Source organism: Lacerta agilis, chromosome 3, assembly GCF_009819535.1.
Source record: "Lacerta agilis isolate rLacAgi1 chromosome 3, rLacAgi1.pri, whole genome shotgun sequence".
Taxonomy (NCBI): Eukaryota; Metazoa; Chordata; class Lepidosauria; order Squamata; family Lacertidae; genus Lacerta; species Lacerta agilis.
In genome coordinates this window covers 23,866,611-23,888,952 of record NC_046314.1, presented here as the reverse complement: position 1 = coordinate 23,888,952, position 22,342 = coordinate 23,866,611, and the positions used below count along the sequence as shown (strand labels likewise).

The 22,342-nt window shown below is 38.9% G+C and overlaps 1 protein-coding gene across 15 annotated transcripts in view; it reads left to right on the top strand.

Annotated features, from left to right (window-relative positions):
- The window catches only part of MYT1L (myelin transcription factor 1 like), a 264,817-nt gene that overhangs the window by 196,960 nt on the left and 45,515 nt on the right, over nucleotides 1-22,342 (top strand). For 11 of the 15 annotated variants that reach the window (XM_033143037.1, XM_033143039.1, XM_033143041.1 and 8 more), the window contains 4 exons: nucleotides 4,323-4,457; nucleotides 7,644-7,734; nucleotides 11,342-11,449; nucleotides 15,332-15,543. In XM_033143037.1, coding sequence (XP_032998928.1) covers nucleotides 4,323-4,457; nucleotides 7,644-7,734; nucleotides 11,342-11,449; nucleotides 15,332-15,543 — 546 coding nt within the window. The remainder of the gene's footprint in view (nucleotides 1-4,322; nucleotides 4,458-7,643; nucleotides 7,735-11,341; nucleotides 11,450-15,331; nucleotides 15,544-22,342) is intronic. The other 4 variants (XM_033143032.1, XM_033143031.1, XM_033143030.1 and 1 more) reach the window with 3 other exon arrangements.

The following is a 22,342-nucleotide window of genomic DNA, read 5'->3' as shown; positions in this document are numbered from 1 at the left end:
ACTAGATAAAGCTATTTCCATTCCTTGTTTCGACCAAATACGGTAACCATTTTGACAGTAAAGCTCCATAACGGTCATCTAGAAACAAAGAGAGCCTGCCCCACATTTCTGATTCGCTCAGCCTAACTTGTTTCTAGCATTGTACTTGAAATACACTACTCATTAGTGACTATAGCTAAAACATTGTTTTTATCAGTAAGCAGATTTGAGTTTCAAATTAAGATGTGAATACTTACTGTATGGTTCAGCCCCATGGGTAGCAATAATTCAGTAATATCCATTGATCTTAGTGATGCCCTCCCATTTATTATCTAATTAACTAAGGTTTGAAGATTTATACTCTTTTAAGTTAACTGTACCTTGTTGCACTTGATTATTGTCATATGAAATAGAAATAACCAAAATACTCTGGGAGATAGTCAACTAAATCATACTAAAAGTAGGCCCATTGAATTCAATGGGTCAGCTCTGAGTTTGACTGATATTGGATATCACCCAATGCTCTTATTGGCTGGATTCTTTGGACAACAATATAACATATCAGAGTGCTTTATGTAAAGAGTTCCATAAAGCTTTATGTATGCAAATGAATGGTATGGCTGTCAAGAGGTAACATAACTTCAGAGACATAGAGAAAGACATTGATGAGTTCTATTCCCAGCTCCAGTACTAATTTTTTTCTGTTTTCTTGGGCTAAATAATCTGCCACAGACATAGTCACCAATATGGGGCATTTTAGTATTTGTGTTGCTTTATAATTTGTTTTATTTTTGGCAGGGGGTTATGCATATATTGGTCTTCCTGCTGTCAGGAAGCCCTGTCAACCTAGTGAAACTAAAACCTTTGGATTTAAACCTTTAAGGGTAGGCCTGTACAATTTATGACCTACCAAAAGCAAATTCAGTCTCCCCAGCCATGTTATGTAGTGTGCCAGATGTACGACAGCATTCCTGTGTTTTGAAGTTTTTAGGCAAGCAGAAGAAGCAGGAGGATTATCGATACCCTGTTGGTGGGACTCCATAGGTGACTGGCACGCTGCATTATAGAATCCTTGAATTGGAAGGTCAGCTGGTCCAACCCTCTGCAATGCCACATTTACCACAAGGTGTGGAAGCACATGCCCTTGCACACAAAACTGGCCACTTTAAGTTGCATGTGCACTGGCTCCCATCATGGCAGGCCAGTCATAGGAAACTACTGCCGTGAGTAAAAGCAGACTGTTTGCACACCACTATAAAGCCTTCCTGGAGTGGCACGCTAAATTCCTGCATATGCTTCTCACTTTTATTCTGTGAGCTGGCAGAAAAATCAATGCTCAAATATACAGGTGAAACTCGAAAAATCAGAATATTGTGGAAAGCTTTATTTCTTTCAGTAATTAAACTTAAAAGGTGGAACTAATATATGAAATAGACTAATGACATGCAAAGCGAGATATGTCAAGCCTTTGTTTGTTATAATTGTGATGATTATGGCATACAGCTGATGAGAACCCTAAATTAACAATCTCAACTTTGGGGTTTTCATCAGCTGTACGCCACAATCATCACAATTATAACAAATAAAGGCTTGACATATCTCGCTTTGCATGTCATGAGTCTATCTCATATATTAAACTCCAGTAGCTAATGAAAACAATTGCTTACATAAGTGGACTTTTCCACGATATTCTAATTTTTCGAGTTTCACCTGCATAGCAAAGGCCAAATAACCAAGAGTTTCCTGTGTATTGGCTTGAGTTGCGAATCAGTGTATAATATATCAGTAATCAGCACTAATTAGAAACCCCAGTCCTGGAATACAATCTCTTGCTTTAACCTGTGCTTTAAATACTAAAAGGCAAGCACCTTAATTTCTCCAAACTTTGAGCTGTCAAAAAATAATGTTTGATTTGAATTGAGACCTATGAGGTTTGAAACAGTGGAATAACAACATTCTGAAGGGAATTAATGTCCTTCCTGGAGCAAAGGGAGTCATAATGTCAGGTTCAAACACATAGTGCTGATAGATATTTTTTTAAAATAAATAAATAAATGAAAACATTGCTTTAAAAGGATGAATTCTAAAATGGTTGAGTTTGGTTGACAGAATCTTATGAGCAATATTAGCTGCATTTGTTTGATACCTGATATGAATTCTTCCTAGTACTGTATTTAAAACGTTGCAACAGTATAAAAGGATTTTGTTCTGATCTGGAGCTTCTGATCAGAATTCACAGGGGTCCTTTCGCCCAACAATCCTGAATCATGTAAACTTTACTGTGTACCGCTGAACTCTGAAAGTGGCTTTGCACCTAACATTTTAGGTGTAAGACATGTTGGGTTTTTTAAATATGTGAGTTAAAAAAAAAAATTTGAATTGTTGTATTTGTTAGGGAGATAGGATTAGCTCTAGCTGCCTGGTTCTGTACACATGGCTTTACTGCCACACAAATTGGAAAACGGTTCTGAGATGATAGCGCTGATATTTACACAATCATTTATTTTAGGATCATCCCCCTATCTTTTCAGGCATTGCCAATTCTCTTACAGCTGACTTCAGCCTCTGATTCACACAGGCATAACCAAGGAAGGTCACAGGCAATTTTCTTCTATGATTTGAAGTGGTGGAGACGGTTCTCCTCCTTCATACACGCTTACTATTTCTCCCTTTAATGGTTGTCAGAGAGGAAAGACAGAAAAAGAGAGGACAGGGCCCACTTTTGGGGCAGGGTCCAGTGTCAGAAATGAAAGAGAGGTAATTCAGTGGTACAGCATCTTTTTTTACACACAGAAGGTCCCAGGTTCAATCCCTGGTCTCTCCAGGTAGGACTGGAAATGCCCCTGGTCTGAAGTCTTGGAGAGGTGCTGCCAGCCAGTGTAGACAGACTAGATGGACCAATGGCCTGGCTTCATATAAGACAGCTTCCTGTGTCTTATGTCCAGTCTATGTCCAGTCCGTCTCCCTTTCCCTTTTGGTTGTATCTTCCACCCATCATTCCCAGTAGCCGCCTCTATAGGCTGAGACAAATGAAAACCAAATTGCTTTTCATGGCACTCAACAGCACAGGGCTGTTGCAGCACTGCAACAAGAACTTTAGCATTGCTACTGAAGCTAACCTATAGCAGGAGGTGGGGAGAAGGGGATCTGAAAGAAGAAAACCAGTGGGGCAAGGAGGTTGAGGGTGAGAATGGCTATTTCAAGGAATCATGACACATACATTACTCTTCTTATCTGCCTCCCTCTCCTATCATTCTAGTTAGTATTGATGCTCTGCCAGATTCCTTAGAACAGGGATAGCCAACATGGTGCCCTCAAGAAAGAGTTGGGCGCCATCTCCCAACATCCCTGACCATGGGCTGTGCTGGCTGACACTGAACGAGGTTAAATTCCAGCGATATCTTAAAGAGCTGCTTGCCCCTGCCCTAGAATATGGATACAAATCAGAAGTTGAAATTAGCTCAGGAGATAATTAGCCTAGGATAACGGATTGTGTAAATGGAAAGAGCAGGGGTATTTTAGTACAACCCCCCCCATGCATTCAGTAAAAGAATGTTATGGGGGTTCCAGTTTTAATTCCAAAGGGATTTCAGCAGTAATTCCACAACATTCTCTGCAAACACACATACACACAAGCGTAATAAGAAAAATAATTTTTGTAGGTTATTACAAAAACAGCAAAATGTGATGCAACTCTTTATTATGAATGTTATGAATATCTAAGTGTTATAAATACATGATGACTTTCACAGGACAATTTAAAAGCAAGTCTTAACTTTTTTTAAAAACTTGTAGTTAATGTTCAGTGGGGGAAAACATCCTTTTCTGTAAGTTCTTATATTCTGTAGCAAACTTTCGAGAAACAGTGTTGTCTGTTTTAGCATGCCATTGAAAAAGAATTAATTTGCATTGCATCTTTGAAGAATTTTGGCAAGGAGCTGGGTCCACTATCATCAGTACTCTGAATTTCTCCTGCAGTAGATCTCTAGACTTCAATATTTATGAGGAAAATAGTTTTCAAAACAAATTCAAAACAGAGCCAACTTATAGCTAATGCTTGACAGAAGTTACATTGACAGTGGTGTGTGGCTTTGCTGGAAGAAAGTCGCCACCATTTACCCTCCATGAATGGAGGACAGCTGTGACCATAGGAGCCTACGGTACAGAAGAAGGAAGGAGGAGATAAAAATGTTTTCAGTCGTAGATGTGTTTTCTTCCAGTGTTCTTTGAGAACATTTTCCAAGGAGTAACTGAATTCATTAAGTGAATCTTCGTCCATTTGGAAATCTGAAAAGAAAAAGAAAAAAACATCATTCACTTGACACATTTGTTGTAAATTATAGATCCCTCAAGAACAGAAAAGAAAGAGAGCAAATGTCCTACCCCTGGGTGTGATGGAACTGGCCATGTAACGGGGCTTTACCCCCATCACCGCAGTTTGTCAGGATGCCCACACAAAGATAGGGTCCCTCCAGAAAGTAAGTCCACATTGTTTCATGGAAACTGGGGATAAAACTCCACACAAATTTTTCTAGCATGCATTAAGAAACTTTTTTTCCCTTCTCTTTTTTTCTCTGTCCCATTTTCCCAGTATGATATGTCTCAATTTAGCAAACTGTTTTCTGTTATATTTGCATTTTTTCCTTTATTTCATCATGTTCACATCTATACTAACCTTTATGCTTGAAGAAAGATGTTTTAAAGCTGTATTCTTTTTATTCTGATAGTATTAGGATATTGGCAAACTGTTGTTTTTCTCTATACCACAGGTATTCCCCCCCTCCCCGCCAGAAAACGAAACGAAACAGTACTGCTTTTAATTCTGAGCAATTATAGCCATCTCTTGAATAGAGTCTCTCATGTTCAAATAAAGGAGCCGGCGTTCCTTCCACTTTGAAAATACGCAATTGGGTTCATAGATAGATAGATAGATAGATAGATAGATAGATAGATAGATATACAATATATATATATATACAGTATATATAGATATACAGTATATAGATATACAGTATATAGATATACAGTATATATATATATGTATGTATAATTATTCAAGCAATTAATTCAAATATTTGACCTTTAGAATTGTGGTTGACTTGCAATAATACAGCTCTGCCTGGATGTTAGTGCAAAAATGCTGCAATCGTATTAGAGGTATGAAGGGAGAGGGAATATGTAAAAAAACAAAAACAGGTGCCATAATTGTCTTAGATTGTCAGGACTCATCCACCCACCTGCTAAGAAGAATATACTAAACTGATTCTCAGATTTTGTGGGAGGCTTCAAACCATTAGAAAAAAAAGGCTTCCACGGTTTTCAGAAGCCGGACGTCCAACGCAGCTTCCACGGCTTCCGATTGAGTGCACGAAGCTGCTGCAGCCAATCGGAAGGCGTGCCTTGGTTTTCGAATGATTTCAGGAGTCGAACAGACTCCCGGAACAGATTAAGTTCGAGAGCCAAGGTACCACTGTGTTTGATTTAATACCTACACCCCACTTTTCCATTAAAACAATAGTCCAATGAAAAACAACAACAATAAATATAAAACATTAGAACAGCATATTTAATATAGTAGCGAGATCAAGAATTCCCACTAGAATTAAAGGACCTTAGTCATGTTCATTAATTTCCGTGGGTCTCAATTCTGCTTAAGGATCACCCCATCGGGTTAGGGTGAGGACAATCATTTTCCACAAAGCAGCTCTTCATATATCTGCCACTTAAAACAATATCGCTGTGAGAGTGCTTCTGCATGTTGCCATTATATTGAGAAGTAATTACCATGTAATGTAGTATCATCACATACATTAAGTGAAAAAAAGTATTTTTCATTCATGACATGACAAAGCCATAGAAAAGGAAGATTTGGAGAGAGAAGCTGCAAGAAACTTTTGAGTCTTGAAAGCACTTACTCAGTCTGGAGTTGAAGTGGTATGAGGGCATCAACCGTAGAGTATTGTCCATTTCATAGTCTCCCTTAAAGCTCGCAGAAAGGGAAATCCCTCTTAAAGAAACAACACCGCTTCTCAGCTGGTGTGTGAATCGAGTTGATCAAAGGAATTCAATTTCCAGTTTAGCAAGGCCTATAATTTTCTCAAACACAAATGTTTACTCAGTTGCTCAAAGCGGTTCATCTCCTTCCCCTCCCCCCCCCAACGTAATTGGTCAACATAAAGCATTTAGAAAATGTTACCAATCAAAGAAGAATATAGCTTTAAACGGTTTGCATGTTCAGTAGTGGCAAAAGTGAAAAAGGTGAGATCATCTCTCTCTTTCTATCTATCTCTTTTTTTCCCTCCTTACCCTACTCCTGCAGTGCTGGGCTTGTAAAGCATGTTTCAAGAACAGCTTTGAATAGCAGGAAATCCAAAGTGAAGCTTTCACATCTTTAGTACACTGCTAGTAGTGTGGTGATGGTGATGAATGATGGTGGTTGTGACTATTCTTTAAAATCAATTATGCACAGGCTTTATTCCTTATGTCCTCTAGGCTTTTGTGTAAGCATTACACATGATTATTTTTTTAAAAAAAGATTGGTTCCTTTGAAATGTAGCATAATTTTGCATTAGTCGTCCAGCAACAGTGACACAGATTTGAGCATTTTTCATGTTGTACACATGCACACCAATTGGATGCAGCTCAATTTATTTTTAAACGTTTAAAAAAAATAAGTGAATGTTTGGCACATAATGGTTTTCAGTTGAAGTAAATTATAAGTACTGTCCTATTGTATTGAATCCAGAGACTTTGATATATGTAGGATGGGATCCCTGATATTTCAAATCCCACATTGGAAAATAGTGGAGATGCAATTTACAAAGTAGTGTGCTCCCCTATCACTGAATTGCAGCCCCTCCCCAATGCTTGCTTGGTGGTGGAAAATGACAACCCTTTTTTGTTTAAACCAGACCTTGTTGGCTCCTTTTATTCCTAATTTATCACTCCACCACCCCCTTGACTTTAAAATGTGCTCACATTTTTTGCTTATATTGGTTCCCCCTCCCTTTTTTTCTTCTTTTTTGGACCCTTTATGATTTATTGACAGCTATAGATTATTATTATTATTTTAGCAATTATTCTGATCACAACATGAGTGCAACTGCCATTGAACTTTTAACAAGCGTTAGTCCTGCGTAATCAAGGCAGTTGCCGGACCCGGAACCAATTCCATAGCTGGGCTTCAAAGATATTTCTGGTACTGCTTTCAGCACCTCAGAATTCGCACACATTTTATGCAGTTATGGACTCCAGATTCTGGATGCCTGTTTTGTGTACCTAATCAGTTTATTATTGCACATATGCACCTTAAAACTGCTCCAACCTCCAACTCACCACTGTGCTTTTCAGTGCTTTTGCTCAGGGCTTATGTATGCAGCCTCCTGTTTCACTGTCACACCAGAGACACATTGATTGTTAGATAACCTGCCCTCCATAACTCTTAATGTATTAACATCATCCCTATGTTAATGAGTACCACAACACCTCTTTCCTTCACCAGGCTTTTATTGGCTATACCTGTCACGTGTCTATTTTCAGGAATGCTGATCATTAATTAATCTTGCTTTGTACTAAAATGGCTTCCTACAAACTGGGACTTGAAATCTTTTTCTTCTTGTTGTTGTTTCCACACTCTGCTGTTTCCTTTCCTTCTCCTTGTCAAGTTCTTGCCATGCATGAAAACGTTCTTAAGTGTCCTACACCAGGCTGCACAGGCCGAGGCCACGTAAATAGCAACAGGAATTCTCACAGAAGGTAAGATGATGTGCTCACTGAGCTATAATGTAGGTGGATACCATTTCACAGCAACAACACCTCTGAAAGTCTCCTGACGAGTGTGTGTGTGTGTGTGTGTGTGTGTGTGTGAAGATGCTATTGGCCTTAATTGAGCAGATGGACTGATGTGCTCAGTTTGATTGTCCTTTATGGCTTATCGTATGAGAGGATTAACTCTGGGGCACAGTTAATTCAAATAATAAGCTATATTTCAAGGCTTGTCACTGTTTGCCAGCATTTGCCTTTCCTTAGCGAGAATTGAATATACAAGTTTAAATTCCTTCAGCAGGCTGCAATAGGTATTTTCTATCATTGGGGGAGAGGTGGCTAGCTACCCTTCCTTCCCACAATGATTCAGGCTGCTTGTAACCATTTCTCACCTGTATTTGAATATGAGTCACCTGCATATCTGGTTGTTTTGTGATACAAAAAAAGTAGCTGCAACAAATTTCTTTAAATGTTCTGCTTCTTCACAATATGCACTTTAATATTTCAAAGAGCAGCCTCTTAACCATGGTGCAAATCCTGACACACACACAAGCCCCTCAGCTCTACTGAAATCTCTTTGCCACCTGATTGAAATCTAAAATGGCACTTCTAGAGAATATCACCGATGATACTAAAATAAGGTGTATCTAAGCAGAACCAGGACAGTTTCTTTACACCATGTTAGCCTACTAACCTTTTTGTTTTGTTCATGAAGTGCTGTGGATTCCAGTGCATTGTAAATAAAAAATTGTGTAGAACTGGAAATTATTATTATTATTATTTATTTATTAAATTTCTATTCACAGATAGTAAAGTCTTCTAGTATAAAGGATGAAAACAGCAGGATTGTTTTCAAGTTATCTTAAAATCCACAGCAAGTTGTTTTCTTTTTAATTTGCTTTTGGAAATGGTCCCATTCAAAGCTACAGAAGATAAAAGGATTGGATCCAGAATGAGAATCCCACATAAGTGGGGATAAGCTCAATTGAATTCAGTAGAACTAACTTCTGAGTAGATGTGGATTGTGGTGTTTGTGATTTGACCTTCATTTCTATTGAAATCAATGGGACTTCATTTATGTATGATTGCTTTTATACCACACTCTTCCTCCAGAAGGGTAACTCACAACATAGAATATACAATAGTAGCTAAAATGTTTTTTTTTAATGAAAATAAAAACATTTTAAACCCAACTCAGCAGCAATAAATAATATAACTGGCCTCAGAGTCAACATAAACCAGAAACCTGAAGGCCTAGACAAACAAATGTTTTTAACTTGCCCTTAAATATAGCTAATGTGAAGGGCAACCAAATTTCATTTTAGTTATTGCTGACTTTTCACATTGATTTCTTTTCTTTTTTTATAAGAATTTATTAAAAAAAATTAAAACAACAAACACAAAATACAACAAAAAATACATAACACTACAAAACTACAAAAAATAACAAAATTAAACACAAAAATACAAAAATCTTAACAAACACTTATTAAACTATCCTTATCATATTCATCACATTGTTAAGGGACCTCCTCACATCCTCTCTTCTGCGTTCATTTCTAATCTTCTTTAGTAACTTTATAACATTATAAAATCTTCATTCTCATCTAATCTTAATCCATATACACATTATAAATTTATCATTCTCATCTAGTCTTAATCATTAAAAAAATGAATATTAACTATTTCTATCTAGTTCTTATATCCTATCTTAATCTAACTAATAGCATTACTGTAGCCTTATATGTCCTCTGATTTCAATTTCAAATATCAATCTTTTCACGTCGTTTCAAATAGTCTTTAAATTTCTTCCAATCCTCCTGCACCGTTTCTTCCCTCTGGTCTCGGAGTTTCGCGGTCAGTTCTGCGAGTTCCATATAACTTTTCACATTGATTTCAATGGGAATGAAGTTCAACTAGCTTACTCTGGATCCAACCCATTGCAATTGAGCCCAAGAAGTTAAAAATAAATATATCAGGAATCACAACTAAAGCACACATGGCAGATGGCCATCCAAACTCTGCTTAAAAACTTCCAATGGAGGAGAGTCTACCACCTTAAATGAAACTATAAAAAATATTGACCCTGTTTAATGTCCATGGCTTTGACAATAGCACTGGGGAAAGCTGTAGGATTATTAAAACACAATGTCTTAGATCCACGGCTTTTGAGACATCAAGGAATGCTGTTTGGCACTCCTCTTTCTGTCTGCATTATTTGATTCTCCATTCCTGGCCCCCTCTGCCATGCTCCCTAAAAGATATCTACTTTGAGAATGGGTGTTGCTGGTTAGCAATAGTAATCTCTTGCTAAGAGGCATGGAGGATGTCTGAATGAATGAACTCCAGTGGTCATGTCACCTCAGTGCATGCCATGTAATCCATGGAAGAGTTTAGGAAACATTGTCTACTGTATCGTGTCTTCTCTTAAACATTTCTATGGCTTTATGATTTATTTTTCCCCTATAGAAAGGGGAATGACTTTCTAGATCTCAGGAAGATTCAGAGTGAAGTTCTGTTCAGAATTCTGCCATAGAGTGTATTGATTTCCTCTGTAGAAATTTTGAAATCAGATAAGCATATTGCAAACTATGACCAGATAAACAACTTTTCCTTTACCTCATCATAATGTTCATATATATGCTACTTCCAGTGTGTTGTTTATTTTTCTCATAAACTGTTTTTTAGCAGAAGCAGACCTGTCATTATATGCTCAGCTCCATAGCTCCTGTATCCTCATGATTCTGGGTTCTTTCCAAGGCAGCTTTCCATCCATTTCAGCAGCAAGCAATATCTTCAGTTATAGGCTAAATTCTATTTTGATTTACGATTGGCACAGCTTCATTTTGCAGGTCAGCCCTAACCATCTTTACCAGTTGTAAGTCCTGAATTCAGCAAAGCTTATGTTCAAATAAGCAGCTTCAGGGTTGCAGCCTTAATTTAAAAGCGAAACAATGATTGTGTAATGTGTTAACCTGTGTAATTTGGCCTACACGTCATTGCCACTGAAATACCAGTGTAGTGATATAAATAACAAAGTTTTCCAAAGCAGTTAATACTCTCGGCAGGATTGTTGGCAGTCCTGCTGACAGTATTGCAAAGTGGAATTTTCAGATTTTCATTCTGTTTGCCTGGCAGTAGTGTTCTCCTGCACATTTACAAGAACACGAAACTAAAGCATAACTTGTGACCTATCAAGCTGATTGCAGCTCACCAGCTATTTATGGTGGTTAATCAACAGCTCGTTAAACTTTTATTTTTTTGCAGAAATTGTAGAATGGCTAAAACGGTAATATTCAAGTACCTGGCTGGCATGCCGCAATATGTAGCTTGGAAAGTATGTTTGGCTTGGTGGATCACACGTTTCACATAACTTTTCTTATGTACAGTGGGATAGGAAGTTTTTTTTTTTAAAAAATAAAAAATGATGTCAGCCCTGTGTCCTTAAAGGCTAGAGTTGTGCATCGAAGAGGAGTAACACAGGGCATCAAAAAGTAGATTATTTGGTTCCTGGCAAGCTTCCTCCTTATATTTACTAAGAAGGGCTCTATGAAGCTATTCAGGACACGACAATTACATTTTCTTTCTGTAATTGCAGCCTCTCGGGATGTCCTATTGCTGCAGCAGAGAAACTGGCTAAAGCTCAAGAGAAGCATCAGAGCTGTGATGCATCCAAATCAAACCAGGCATCAGATCGTGTCTTGAGGTATTAAGAGTTGCTCTAACACTTAATAGTGTATACCAGATTAATTGCATAATAAGTTAGCCTGAGCACTAAAAAGAAAAGTATACGACCCTTGAAGAAGTGTTTAGAATTAGGGCTTCTGGATCCTGTTCTCAGCATTTATCTGCCTACCAATATACCCTGGGGGTGGGTGGGTTAATGTTTTTTTGGCAAATATCAATAAAGCTGAAAAGCTCATTTTTGTCTTAGGCATTGTTTGGTGTAAAGCTGCCTGCTGGAGTTCTGAAACTAAGAACAGTGTGAAAAAAAGTTGATATCTTTGGGAAATAAACTAATATTTACCGGTAAGTCTTGTTTTTTCCAGCAGGCGTTTACTAGTAAATATCAGTTTAAATGAAAACCAGAAGCCCTATTTTTCAAAATTATAGTTTGCCAGTATGGATTTCTAATTCAAAAGTATTTTCATTCTTAGATTTAACAATGAAAACCACCCACTGAGGTTTAGTTGGCTTCTTATTCTCTCTAAAAAGAATGATAAAGTTACACCATCATATGGCTTACAGTTTTATTGCTGCCAATAATTCATGATTCATCTCATTCCTCAGGAATACAAGTTCTAGGTTGTCCTGTGCAGAATGTATACACATTTCCTTGAAGCAGTTACATTTCTTGGGAATCATGAGAGTCAGGATCCTAAGGCTAAGTCCTGTGCTGTGTAGGTCACCCAACTGCTGTAATATTTTCTAATTAAATGCATATATGTAGATGTACACAGCATTCCCTAGGAAAAAAGAGAGAGTTTTCTATGTTTTCTGCCAGGAAACCAGTTAATTATAAACATTAACAGAATGGCTTAACTTGAATGTGTAGATTTAGATTCTGCTTTCCTCTCTCACAGTGACATGTTTAATGACCATTTTTAGTGGCCTCATGATACTGGATCAATCATCTGAAAAAAATCCAGCCAAACTCAAGCTCAAAACTAAGGGTTTGGTCAAAACATGCTGGGCTATTTTGGATTCATTTCCATGTGCATTTACAACTTACAGTGATGTTAAAAGCAAACCCACAAACATGATGTCTGAAGCTACATTTAGAGTGCCTTCAGATCTCATATTAATCCAATGGCAATGCAAATCCAGTGGCAAAGACATTTTAATAGTATTGTCCATACACAAAAGAGAGCAGGAATTGTGTTTTAGCCTAGAAATCTTGTGGTGGTTTTTACTACTAATGATGTTTCTAATCTTCATTCAAATGGTATTTGAAAATGCACTTAGTACTGCCCTGGAACTGCAGGTTTTGTTGCAAATCACTCCACTGAAAATGCAAAGCACGGTAAAACCTTGCTAATAGTGAATGCCACTATTTGAAAGCCAAACACTGCAAAGTTTCCCTGGTATTTTTTTTTCCTGGCTTCTTCTACAGTCTAAAAATTGGGGGTAGGGGAATAGTTAAGTTAGGCACAGACATCACATATGTATCGGTGTGTTTTCCCCATGCCATTAGAAAAACAATATTATTTTTCCGAAGAAGAAGCATGGCTGATTTTGTTCATCCTTCAGAAATACGATGTGATTTTACAGATTTAGGGTTTGGTGTTCCACATACTCTTCCACTTCAGATACAATTTGGGGGGGAAACTCCTTTGTTGATCAAAACAACAATACCACAGATAAGACTCTTCCGTGGCTCCTGCCAAGAGGAACAGAACAAAGCTGGTGTAGGCTTGCCATTGCTTTCGAACCAAAATTTCTTTAGTGCAAAGTCAAATGCCATGCAAAGGAAGCTTCTTATAAGAAGCAGCACCTGAGCTTTTGACAGATTCCTCAAATAGATATTTTGGCACTTTTGCCGCTGGGACTGTCATGCCTCTCAGATCTTGATAGGTGATCTGAGTTACATTGTCACCTCAGATTTGACTTCTCCGCTGCCTTTATCCTGTAAGAGCTCTTAAGATGAAAACTCTGAAGCTCGCCCTGTGATATTTGTGCTTGCTAAGCACGTATCGACTGCTGTTATTACCTTCAACTTGATTTCAGAGTAACCCATAGGAAGTGCCCAAGGTTGGGTTTTTTTTGGGGGGGGGGGTTTGGCTGCACACCTTGACCTAAAGATGTGTCCTAGCAGCAACAACATGCTTCTGCCTTTTTGTCTTCAGACTGAGCAAAATGGTGGTGCCTTTGGCATCCAGAACTGAAGCCTGGTTACTTAGGATTTCCCACAGAGATGGTGCTTCCTGGGGAAATATCCCTTTTGCACTGCAAGTGAAGTATACATTTTTGTATACTTGTATGGATACATTTTTTAAAGCCTTTTGAGAATAAATCTGATTTACAGAATATGTGATCCAGTGTACAATTAGTATTTGTTTTGAGAGCACGGTATATGAATTCTATTTCCATAGTTTAAAGCAGCTTTTTGCTTTATTGGGTTCTGTGTTTGCAGAACACTATTGAGCTCTGTTCTCCCAGAAGTAATTTTCCACCCCAGCATGTGAAATAAAATCCAAGTGGATGAGTAGTAAAATCTTATTTATACATACATATCTTTTACCTAAATTCCAACGAAATAATACTTTAGAAGTCTAAAAGTTTATGGTTATGTAACATTTCTCACATTCACTTTGAGAGGCACAAAGCCAACCTATATTATTAAAGAATCTAATACATATCAGAGCTCCCATCCATGATAGTGCAGTTGAGGCTTTCCTTTAACAAGTTTACAGACATGCATTGGAGCAAATCTGCCATCTGTATTTTATTTCAGTTTAGAAGGGTTTTATATATATATATATATATATATATATATATATATATATATATATGATGTTTTTTAATTTTGCATTGTTATATATTTACCATTTTATGATTGCAATGAGGAAGTACTTGAAAAGGACATTGCCACACTTATCAGGAATGAGTTTGTCCCACCACCCCTCACCTTCGAAGAGATGTGAGTTGGTCTCTTGTGGGGAAGGGGTTGTGGGAAGCTTCTAATTTTATACACGGTATTACACGCCATGATTTGTTCAATAATGAGCTCCCAGTGATGCTAAGGTCAACAGCAGTTGAAACAAGACCATAGATATTGCAAAAACAAACAAACAGCAAAATAGTCAAATCACAGAACTTTAAAAACGTCTGTTTGATCTCACCACACAAGCCTGCCAATATGGGAGTTTCCTTTTATTAATAGTAGGTGAGAAAAAAAGTATGTATAAAGGAGGCATGTCAACCATAATGCCCTCTTGGGGAGCTGAAAAGATTGATGGTGCCAGCACTATCCAATTCAAAATTTAGTGCTGTTAAATGTAGGTCCAGTGGCAGTATAGTTCAATGAGTAGACTTCAGGAGGTTGGTGGATGCACTAGATATCAAAGCACATGTGGAGTTATTGCCCACACCTTGATCATCCTAGATTTAGAAATTATTCCGGGGGCAGGTAGGCCCTGGAATTGCTATTGCTCCAAAACTTATATGCACATGTAATATGCTCAGGTAACTTTTGCTATCTCCTTGCAGAGCTGCTGTAATTATGCTCCTCCCCTTATTGCCTTGTATAGCAAGGGAGCATACCTGTGTGTGTGTGTGTTGTTGCTGTTGTTGTTGTTGTTGTTGTTGTTGTTGTAGTAGTAGTTGTTTTTTAATAGGACCATTTCCCTATTTCTTTTGCTATTAGCCACATGTGGTGTAATTATAATTTGTTTTCTTTGGGCTTTTGTTGAAGGAAGGTGTCCTGCTAAAACACAACTTAAGCGCTTAAATAAATACATAAATAAATAAATGCATTGCTGCCGCTTGTGTGCAGTAAACAAATTGAAAGAAGTGTTACTATCAAGGCTTCAAATTGTGTATTATCTGTCTAATACACTGTACGTGTTTGTTTTTGTTTAATTTCTAGGCCCATGTGTTTTGTTAAGCAGCTGGAGATCCCTCAGTATGGCTACAGAAACAATGTCCCCACCACAACGCCCCGCTCCAACTTGGCCAAGGAACTAGAGAAATACTCTAAGACTACGTTTGAATATAACAGTTATGACAACCATGCATATGGCAAGAGAGCCATAGCTCCCAAGGTGCAATCAAGGGATATTTCCCCCAAAGGATATGATGGTATGAGGTGCACACTCTTTAATCATCAGAAACCAATCTGCATCTAACAATGGTGTGGGTTGTGCAGACCGCATCTGAGTATTGTATGTGTTCATGCCCATGTAATACAGCGGAAGTCTATTTATCTCACCTCCCGGCTTTGTTGTAATAAAAAGAGTATGGTTTCTGCATTTTTCTATGTCAGAAATTGCAGCCTTGAGACTCACAACTGCTTCTGCTTCTGCGGCCTGATCCATTAGGCCGAAAAAGTCGAGGCACAGGTCGATATCACTTGGTTCTTAATTACACAAGGTTGGCATAAAAACAACTTTGGCCAACATTAGGTAGGTTGCAGAAAAGCAACAAGAATAAGAATGGTGTAAAGCAGATAAGCAGACTTCTGCTATATTAAGGGAATTCTGTTCATATGATGATGGCGTTGCCTGGAACTTGTTCGTGAAAGCATGTCAAAAACTTTATATCATGCTGGATTCTGGACTGCTTTGTTTCCCCCCCTCAAAATAATGTCTAATGATTGAGTTTGGTGGATTATTGTTATTAAGTTTGCAATACAAATGGGCAGTGGACCCAGGCCATGTGGTTTAGCATCCGTTTTAATGTCTAGGAGAGCCAGACTTATGGGTTATGTAATGCTTTGCTAACTCACAAGGATAATGTGCTTGCTCTCTGAGGTTTGAGAAATGGAAATGTGTTGAACTTAGCTGCAGTTCCAACACCTTTTGTTAGTCATGTTAATTATGGCCCTAATATATTACCAAATTCTTGATGGGGTTTTTTTGGGCCGAAGGAGGGTAGTGCTGGAAAACCTGTAATTATTATATATCACCTGATTCTGCTGATGACTCTACTGCGAGGGGGCGGAGTATAATGATTGTGGAATATAGATTAGCACCGAGACTTCACATGATTACTAGACCTTTGTGGGCGGAAGGAGGGAGGGGAGATGTGTGCCATGTTTTCACTTCTGTGTTTTAATACACAACATGTCAGTGTAAAACAATCCGGTACAGAAATGTCTAAGTGGTACAGAAATGTCTAAATGACAATCCTAACCGTAGTCCAAAAAATCCACAATAGACCTAACACCCTGGAACAGACATAGAGTGAGATTGGTGTGAAAAGGAGCGAAAGATGTACAAACTGGAGCATGCTTGCATCGTTTTGTTGCGAGGCAACCTTTAAGGTATTGTAGAAAAGGGGGTTATAAATTATTTAAATAAAGCAAGAGACTTCTATTGCCTGTTTAAGCATACCAGCAGTATCCAGAATAACAGATGATGCTTTGAGCAATCCTGTGTTTGGACTGTACCGAAATTCTGTGTAGACAAAGTGGGAGGTGTGCAGTCTGCCCAACTTTCTAGATGCATCATGGTGAAGAGGGCTTGAATGTTTCTGGGACCTGTTTGTATGGTAATTCTCCATCCCTCCCCACCCACAGCCAATCCTGACATAACTGGATAGTTCACACTGTGCCTGGAGCACCACTGTGTTGGAATACAGAGCACTCCCTATCCAGCTACTCACAACACAAGGTGCCCAGCACAAGGGGGCACCGGACAGGTGTCAGCATGTGTGAGTCTTGCCAAGATCCTGAGGCCTTGTCAACTGTGTGAGAATGCCAGGTGCCGATGTTGATATGCATATTTAGACTCCACAACAAAATTCTGTGGTAGCGTTGTTTTTGTATGTAACATAGATAACAATATCAGGTTCCATTTGTTGGACTGATTAGTGCAGTGCTCTCTTGTTGTTGGACACCTAAAGCTCTTAATTAGGGGAAAGACATGAGACACATACAAACCCATCTTCTGAGTTCTTTTTTATTCTAAAAAAACAAACAAAGGATGAGTATATAGTGAAAAACAAGTCTACAATGTTGCGTGTGAACACCGCCAAACCCCCTCCAAATGGAATATTTGTTTAAGATTTTTGGGGGGCATTAATTTGGCCACAACTTTATTGATTACAGCATGTGAGTGGTTGTTTAGGCATTGGTTCGAGCTACCTGAACCTGCACTAGCAGGAACAGGACTGACAACTGGAATTTCCAGTAGTCAGTAAGGGAAAGCATACTGGGGGAGCAAAGAAGCGGATTTCTGCCTCTTAGTTCACCCCCCAGATGCTCCCAGGAACTCTGGCATGGCCCTACCCCTGAGAGGGGATCGGACAGAGCAAATTGAGCCCTTGGATTCCTTTAATGGAATTCCCTAGCAGCAGCAACAAAATTGAGGGGCAGGCACAGCCAATCCCTAATCCCCTCCACCAAAGAATGAACCAATGCCTAACCGCCAACCTTACAAAGTTGTGACAATTTGCTACACAGTAGGCAAAAACCAAATGGCACCAGCCAATCAGCCAAGTGGCAAAATTCCTACCGGGCCCCTGCTACAAAACAGACGACCCCTAGACAGGCATAGCAAGGTCAAAAACGGAACCTTAAATTATAGGGAGGGAGGGCGGGAGATCCGCTGCACAATGCGAAAGAGAAAGTACTTCCCCACTTGCAGCCCTATAAATAGCCTCTTAGCTGCCAATCAATCCCCAACGGACAGATGATTTTCCCCAGCAACAAAGGGGCAACCAATGAGGTGATGAGGTAATCCAAACAGACCCGCCCCAGCAACAAGAAGGCAGTTTGGTGATCTCACCGCAACATGTGGAATCTCCATGATTTGGAGGACACGATTTATCTGACAAACTATGGTAATGCCACATGCAAACCCTTTTTCTCTCCAGTCATGGATTTCATTTGCAGAAGCAGGGCAATAGATGGCAACCTAGCCATGATTTTACTTTCTCGTGTCAATTTATACACAAATTTCATAAAACCGGTATGAAAGAGTTTTTGAGGAACTAGTAGGATTTTGAAAGGGATTACATCTATTGTGTGTATGCATTGAAGCCTTCACACACAAGAATTGGCATGGATTATGTCTTCATAGTTTGTATAAATTAAGGTGTAGTCAGGACCAAGGAATTACCCTTTTAGGACCTCAATTCACTAAAGAACTTAAGCATTCTTAGGGGAGCCCAGAAGCCTAAGAACGTGCTTAAGGTGTAGGCTTATTCCCTGAGGATTTGTTGAACTGGATTGTCAGTGATGGAGAACATCTAAATAGGGGCTTATCTGCACTGTGCAAAGTGAGAGAACATTTTATTAATAAGTATGAACTGAAGTTGGCCTGTATTGTATGCGAGGCATAAAAAGGTGTAGTGATGGTTACTACAGTAGTTTTATTGATGTTAGTGTTGAAAGTATAAAGTGGCTAATAGGGGCCATCCAATATGTTTTGCTGCCTGAGGCAGAGCAGTAAATGGTGGCAGTCTTCAAGCCAAGGTGCATAGTAACCAAGACTGGCCAAGTTATTTTGGCACATGATGCAGAAAATACCACAAGCATCTCCCCCTCTCCCTAGCAAAAAAAAAAAAAGACAATAAATTAAAGATTTGCTGCCCTTTCGTGACAGCCAAACTCATCCACCTGAGCCAGCCACCTCACTCTGCCTAATGGTAGGGTCAACCCTCGATGTAAGGATTTGTATCCAACAAAGTCATTGAACGTGACAAATGACTTCTGCTCACGCAGTGGACCTTTTCCTCCCCTTGCACAGATACACCTGAAACCTTCTCTTGAAGGTTAGGAAGAGCAGATTGGGCAGGAGAGGGGAGAGGGAAAGGAAGTTCTGTTGCATGAACAGTATTTGTTCTGCTCATTCAGTCACACTGTTGGATGCAACCTTCAGTCCTGACACAAATTTCTTCTCTTATCTATTCACTTGTATTTAGAATTAAGCAAGAAAAGAAGATCACTGGATGAGAATAGCTATAACTCCATCAAAACATAGCCTAGTTAGGCAGAAGTACTTGGATTTAATCCAACCAATGTTGTGATTACACTGCTGGTGCTACTAATGAGTAGTCTATTATGCTTCAGCAGCAAGCTAGTATATAATACAGAAGTAAGCTTTTCCTGGCCCAGGGAACTTACATTTGACCAGTTCTGTACAACTTATAAATAGATATGATTGTGATAGTCGTATCCTTATCACCCCTTCTCCTTATATTTTGTTTAAAAATATATGCTTAGCCAATTCCTCATCACATCACTCTAGGGTGGGTTACAATATAATTGAAAACTACAACAATTTGAAACAATTATGAGACAATAAAAACAGAACTCTAAAATTCAGTCATGGTTCAGTCACAAACTGAAACAGTGGCCAACTTTCCATAACTGTACTTAACAACCCATAAATGTCTGGGCAAATAAACAGGTCTCTGCCTGGTGCCAAAATGCCATAAGGCAAACATGTTTCCAGGGAAGGGACAGTCTACAACTGGGGAAGGTGTCAACACAGAGAATGCATTTGTTTTCAAGTCTCAAGCAAGCAACAAAAAGTAAGGGGTTTATTCAGCTCCGGCTGGACCTTTATGGTTGATGATGGGCTGTGTTCAACTTGGCAGATCACAGGTTGTGCAATAGAAACAAATAAGGGACTGGATACAGAGAAGTTAGAGGTTTAATAATAAGGAAATGAGGAATGACTTGGGGAAAGTCAAAAGGAGTGGGAAGAAGAAACAAGTGTTTTTCAGAATAAGATTTGTGCTGACATTCTTTAAACAAATTAATTGTGCTTCCTTTACAACCTCAGTTTTTTTCTTTCTACATTTTTACTATTGTACACATAACATTTGTTCTGTCCCCATAAAATTGTGTCATGTGTGCATGTAGCAAGCAGATGTATTTGGGTATATAGATAATACACCAATGGATCTCTGTAGAGTTGATGGCATATTGATTGCTGAATTGTAATTTTTCATTATATTGTTGTCGGAGATGGAAAAAGAAATATAGTCTAAAGTATTTTTGTAGTGTATGAGGCGAACCTGAGTTTTCTCCTCTTCAGACATGCCCCAACACTTCCCCTATAGCATTCATATTGTCAACAAATTATATATTGAGCCATATTGATTATTTCAGTATTACAGTGACAAATTATGGGTGAAGCTGTTATCTGAAAAGACAATGTTATCTAAATATCTGTGATTATTTTAGTATCTGGAAATTAAACATCAGTTTATGGGGCCAAATGATTAAAAATGAAAATTGAGCAAAGGGTTTGGCATATTAAATGATGAATGTTTGAGCTTTTGTTAATATCGAGGCATAGCTTGTGTCAAAGATCATCAGGAAAAAATGTCAGGTGACCAATGCATGCTCAGAACATAAAGTAGTGACAGTAAGGGAGGTTCTTTAAAAAAAAAATATGTAAACGATATTGGTATAGTATGCAAAAAGGCACGCAACTTAGATTCTAAGTTCTAAAATCAAATGGTTTGAATCACTATGACCATTTCTAAAACAGAGGGGCTGTCTGGGCCAGGGAAGCTTAGGATCTGTTTGTGCATAGGCTTTCGTGGGACCCTGACGTTGCTTTGAAACTCCCATCCTTCCCTCCACCTGCACCAGGCACAGGCAAAACTAGATGTTGATATGGAAGATTTGTGAAAAGGCTCTTCGGGACAGACAAGAGACAGCACTTCTTCACACAGGGCATAGCTAAACTATTGGATTTGCTGTCACAAGAGGTAGTGATGGCCATGAACCTGGATAGAAGAGGCATAGACAAAGTGTGTAGAGGTCCTTACTTGTGAGCTTCCTGTGAGAAAAAAATGATGAAGTTGGTGGTCCTTTGGCCTTATCCAGCAGGCTTCCCTTCCATTCTTGTCTCCTGAGGCTTTTAGAAATTAAATAGTCATTGCAATTGGCAGGGGAAGGGGCTGGGTTCAGAGCAAAACCATAGAACTGGGCTAGGAAATTTTACCCCTTAACGCTGTGCCACTTTCCTGGTATGAGCTTTCGTGTGCATGCACACTTCTTCAGATACACTGAAACAGAAGTCACCAGATCCTTAAATATAGTGGGGGAGTGGGGAGGGGTATTACTCAGAAGGGTGGTGGGAATGGGTGATAGGCTGATAAGTGTGGAAAACCTGTTGACGACTCTAAACGGCTGCAATTAGTCTTGCAGGGAAAGGCAAGGGGTGAGATGGCTAAAGATGGCTTTGTTATGTATAATGAGATAAGAATCTAATGTCTTTGTTCAAACCAGGTTTCTCCATGGTTTTAAGTTTGGTGATTAGTTGCAATTCAGCCACTTCTCTTTCCAGTCTATTTCTGAAATTTCTTTGTATTAAGACAGCTACTTTGAGATCTTTTATAGAATGTCCTGGGAGATTGAAGTGTTCTCCTACTGGTTTCTCTGTCTTGTGATTCCTGATATCAGATTTATGTCCATTTATCCTTTGGCGTAGGGTTTGGCCTGTTTGTCCAATATATATTAGAGTCGTCAACAGGTTTTCCACACTTATCAGCCTATCACCCATTCCCACCACCCTTCTGAGTAATACCCCTCCCCACTCCCCCACTATATTTAAGGATCTGGTGACTTCTGTTTCAGTGTATCTGAAGAAGTGTGCATGCACACGAAAGCTCATACCAGGAACAAACTCAGTTGGTCTCTAAGGTGCTACTAGAAAGAATTTTCGATTTTGTTTTGACTATGGCAGACCAACACGGCTACCCACCTGCCACTTTCCTGATTATATTCTTGCCCCAATACCATGTATTTGCCCCACAGGCAAAACTTTCAGGTACCATGGTTTTAGACATTACATCTGAACCAACCTTTGTATATTAGACACTGCCAGGAAAAAAAAAATTGTGTCAAGACATAATAGCTTTTAATAATTACATAAACAGTTGGCTGGGTAGGTGAGAAAGGAATTCCAATAGTTCC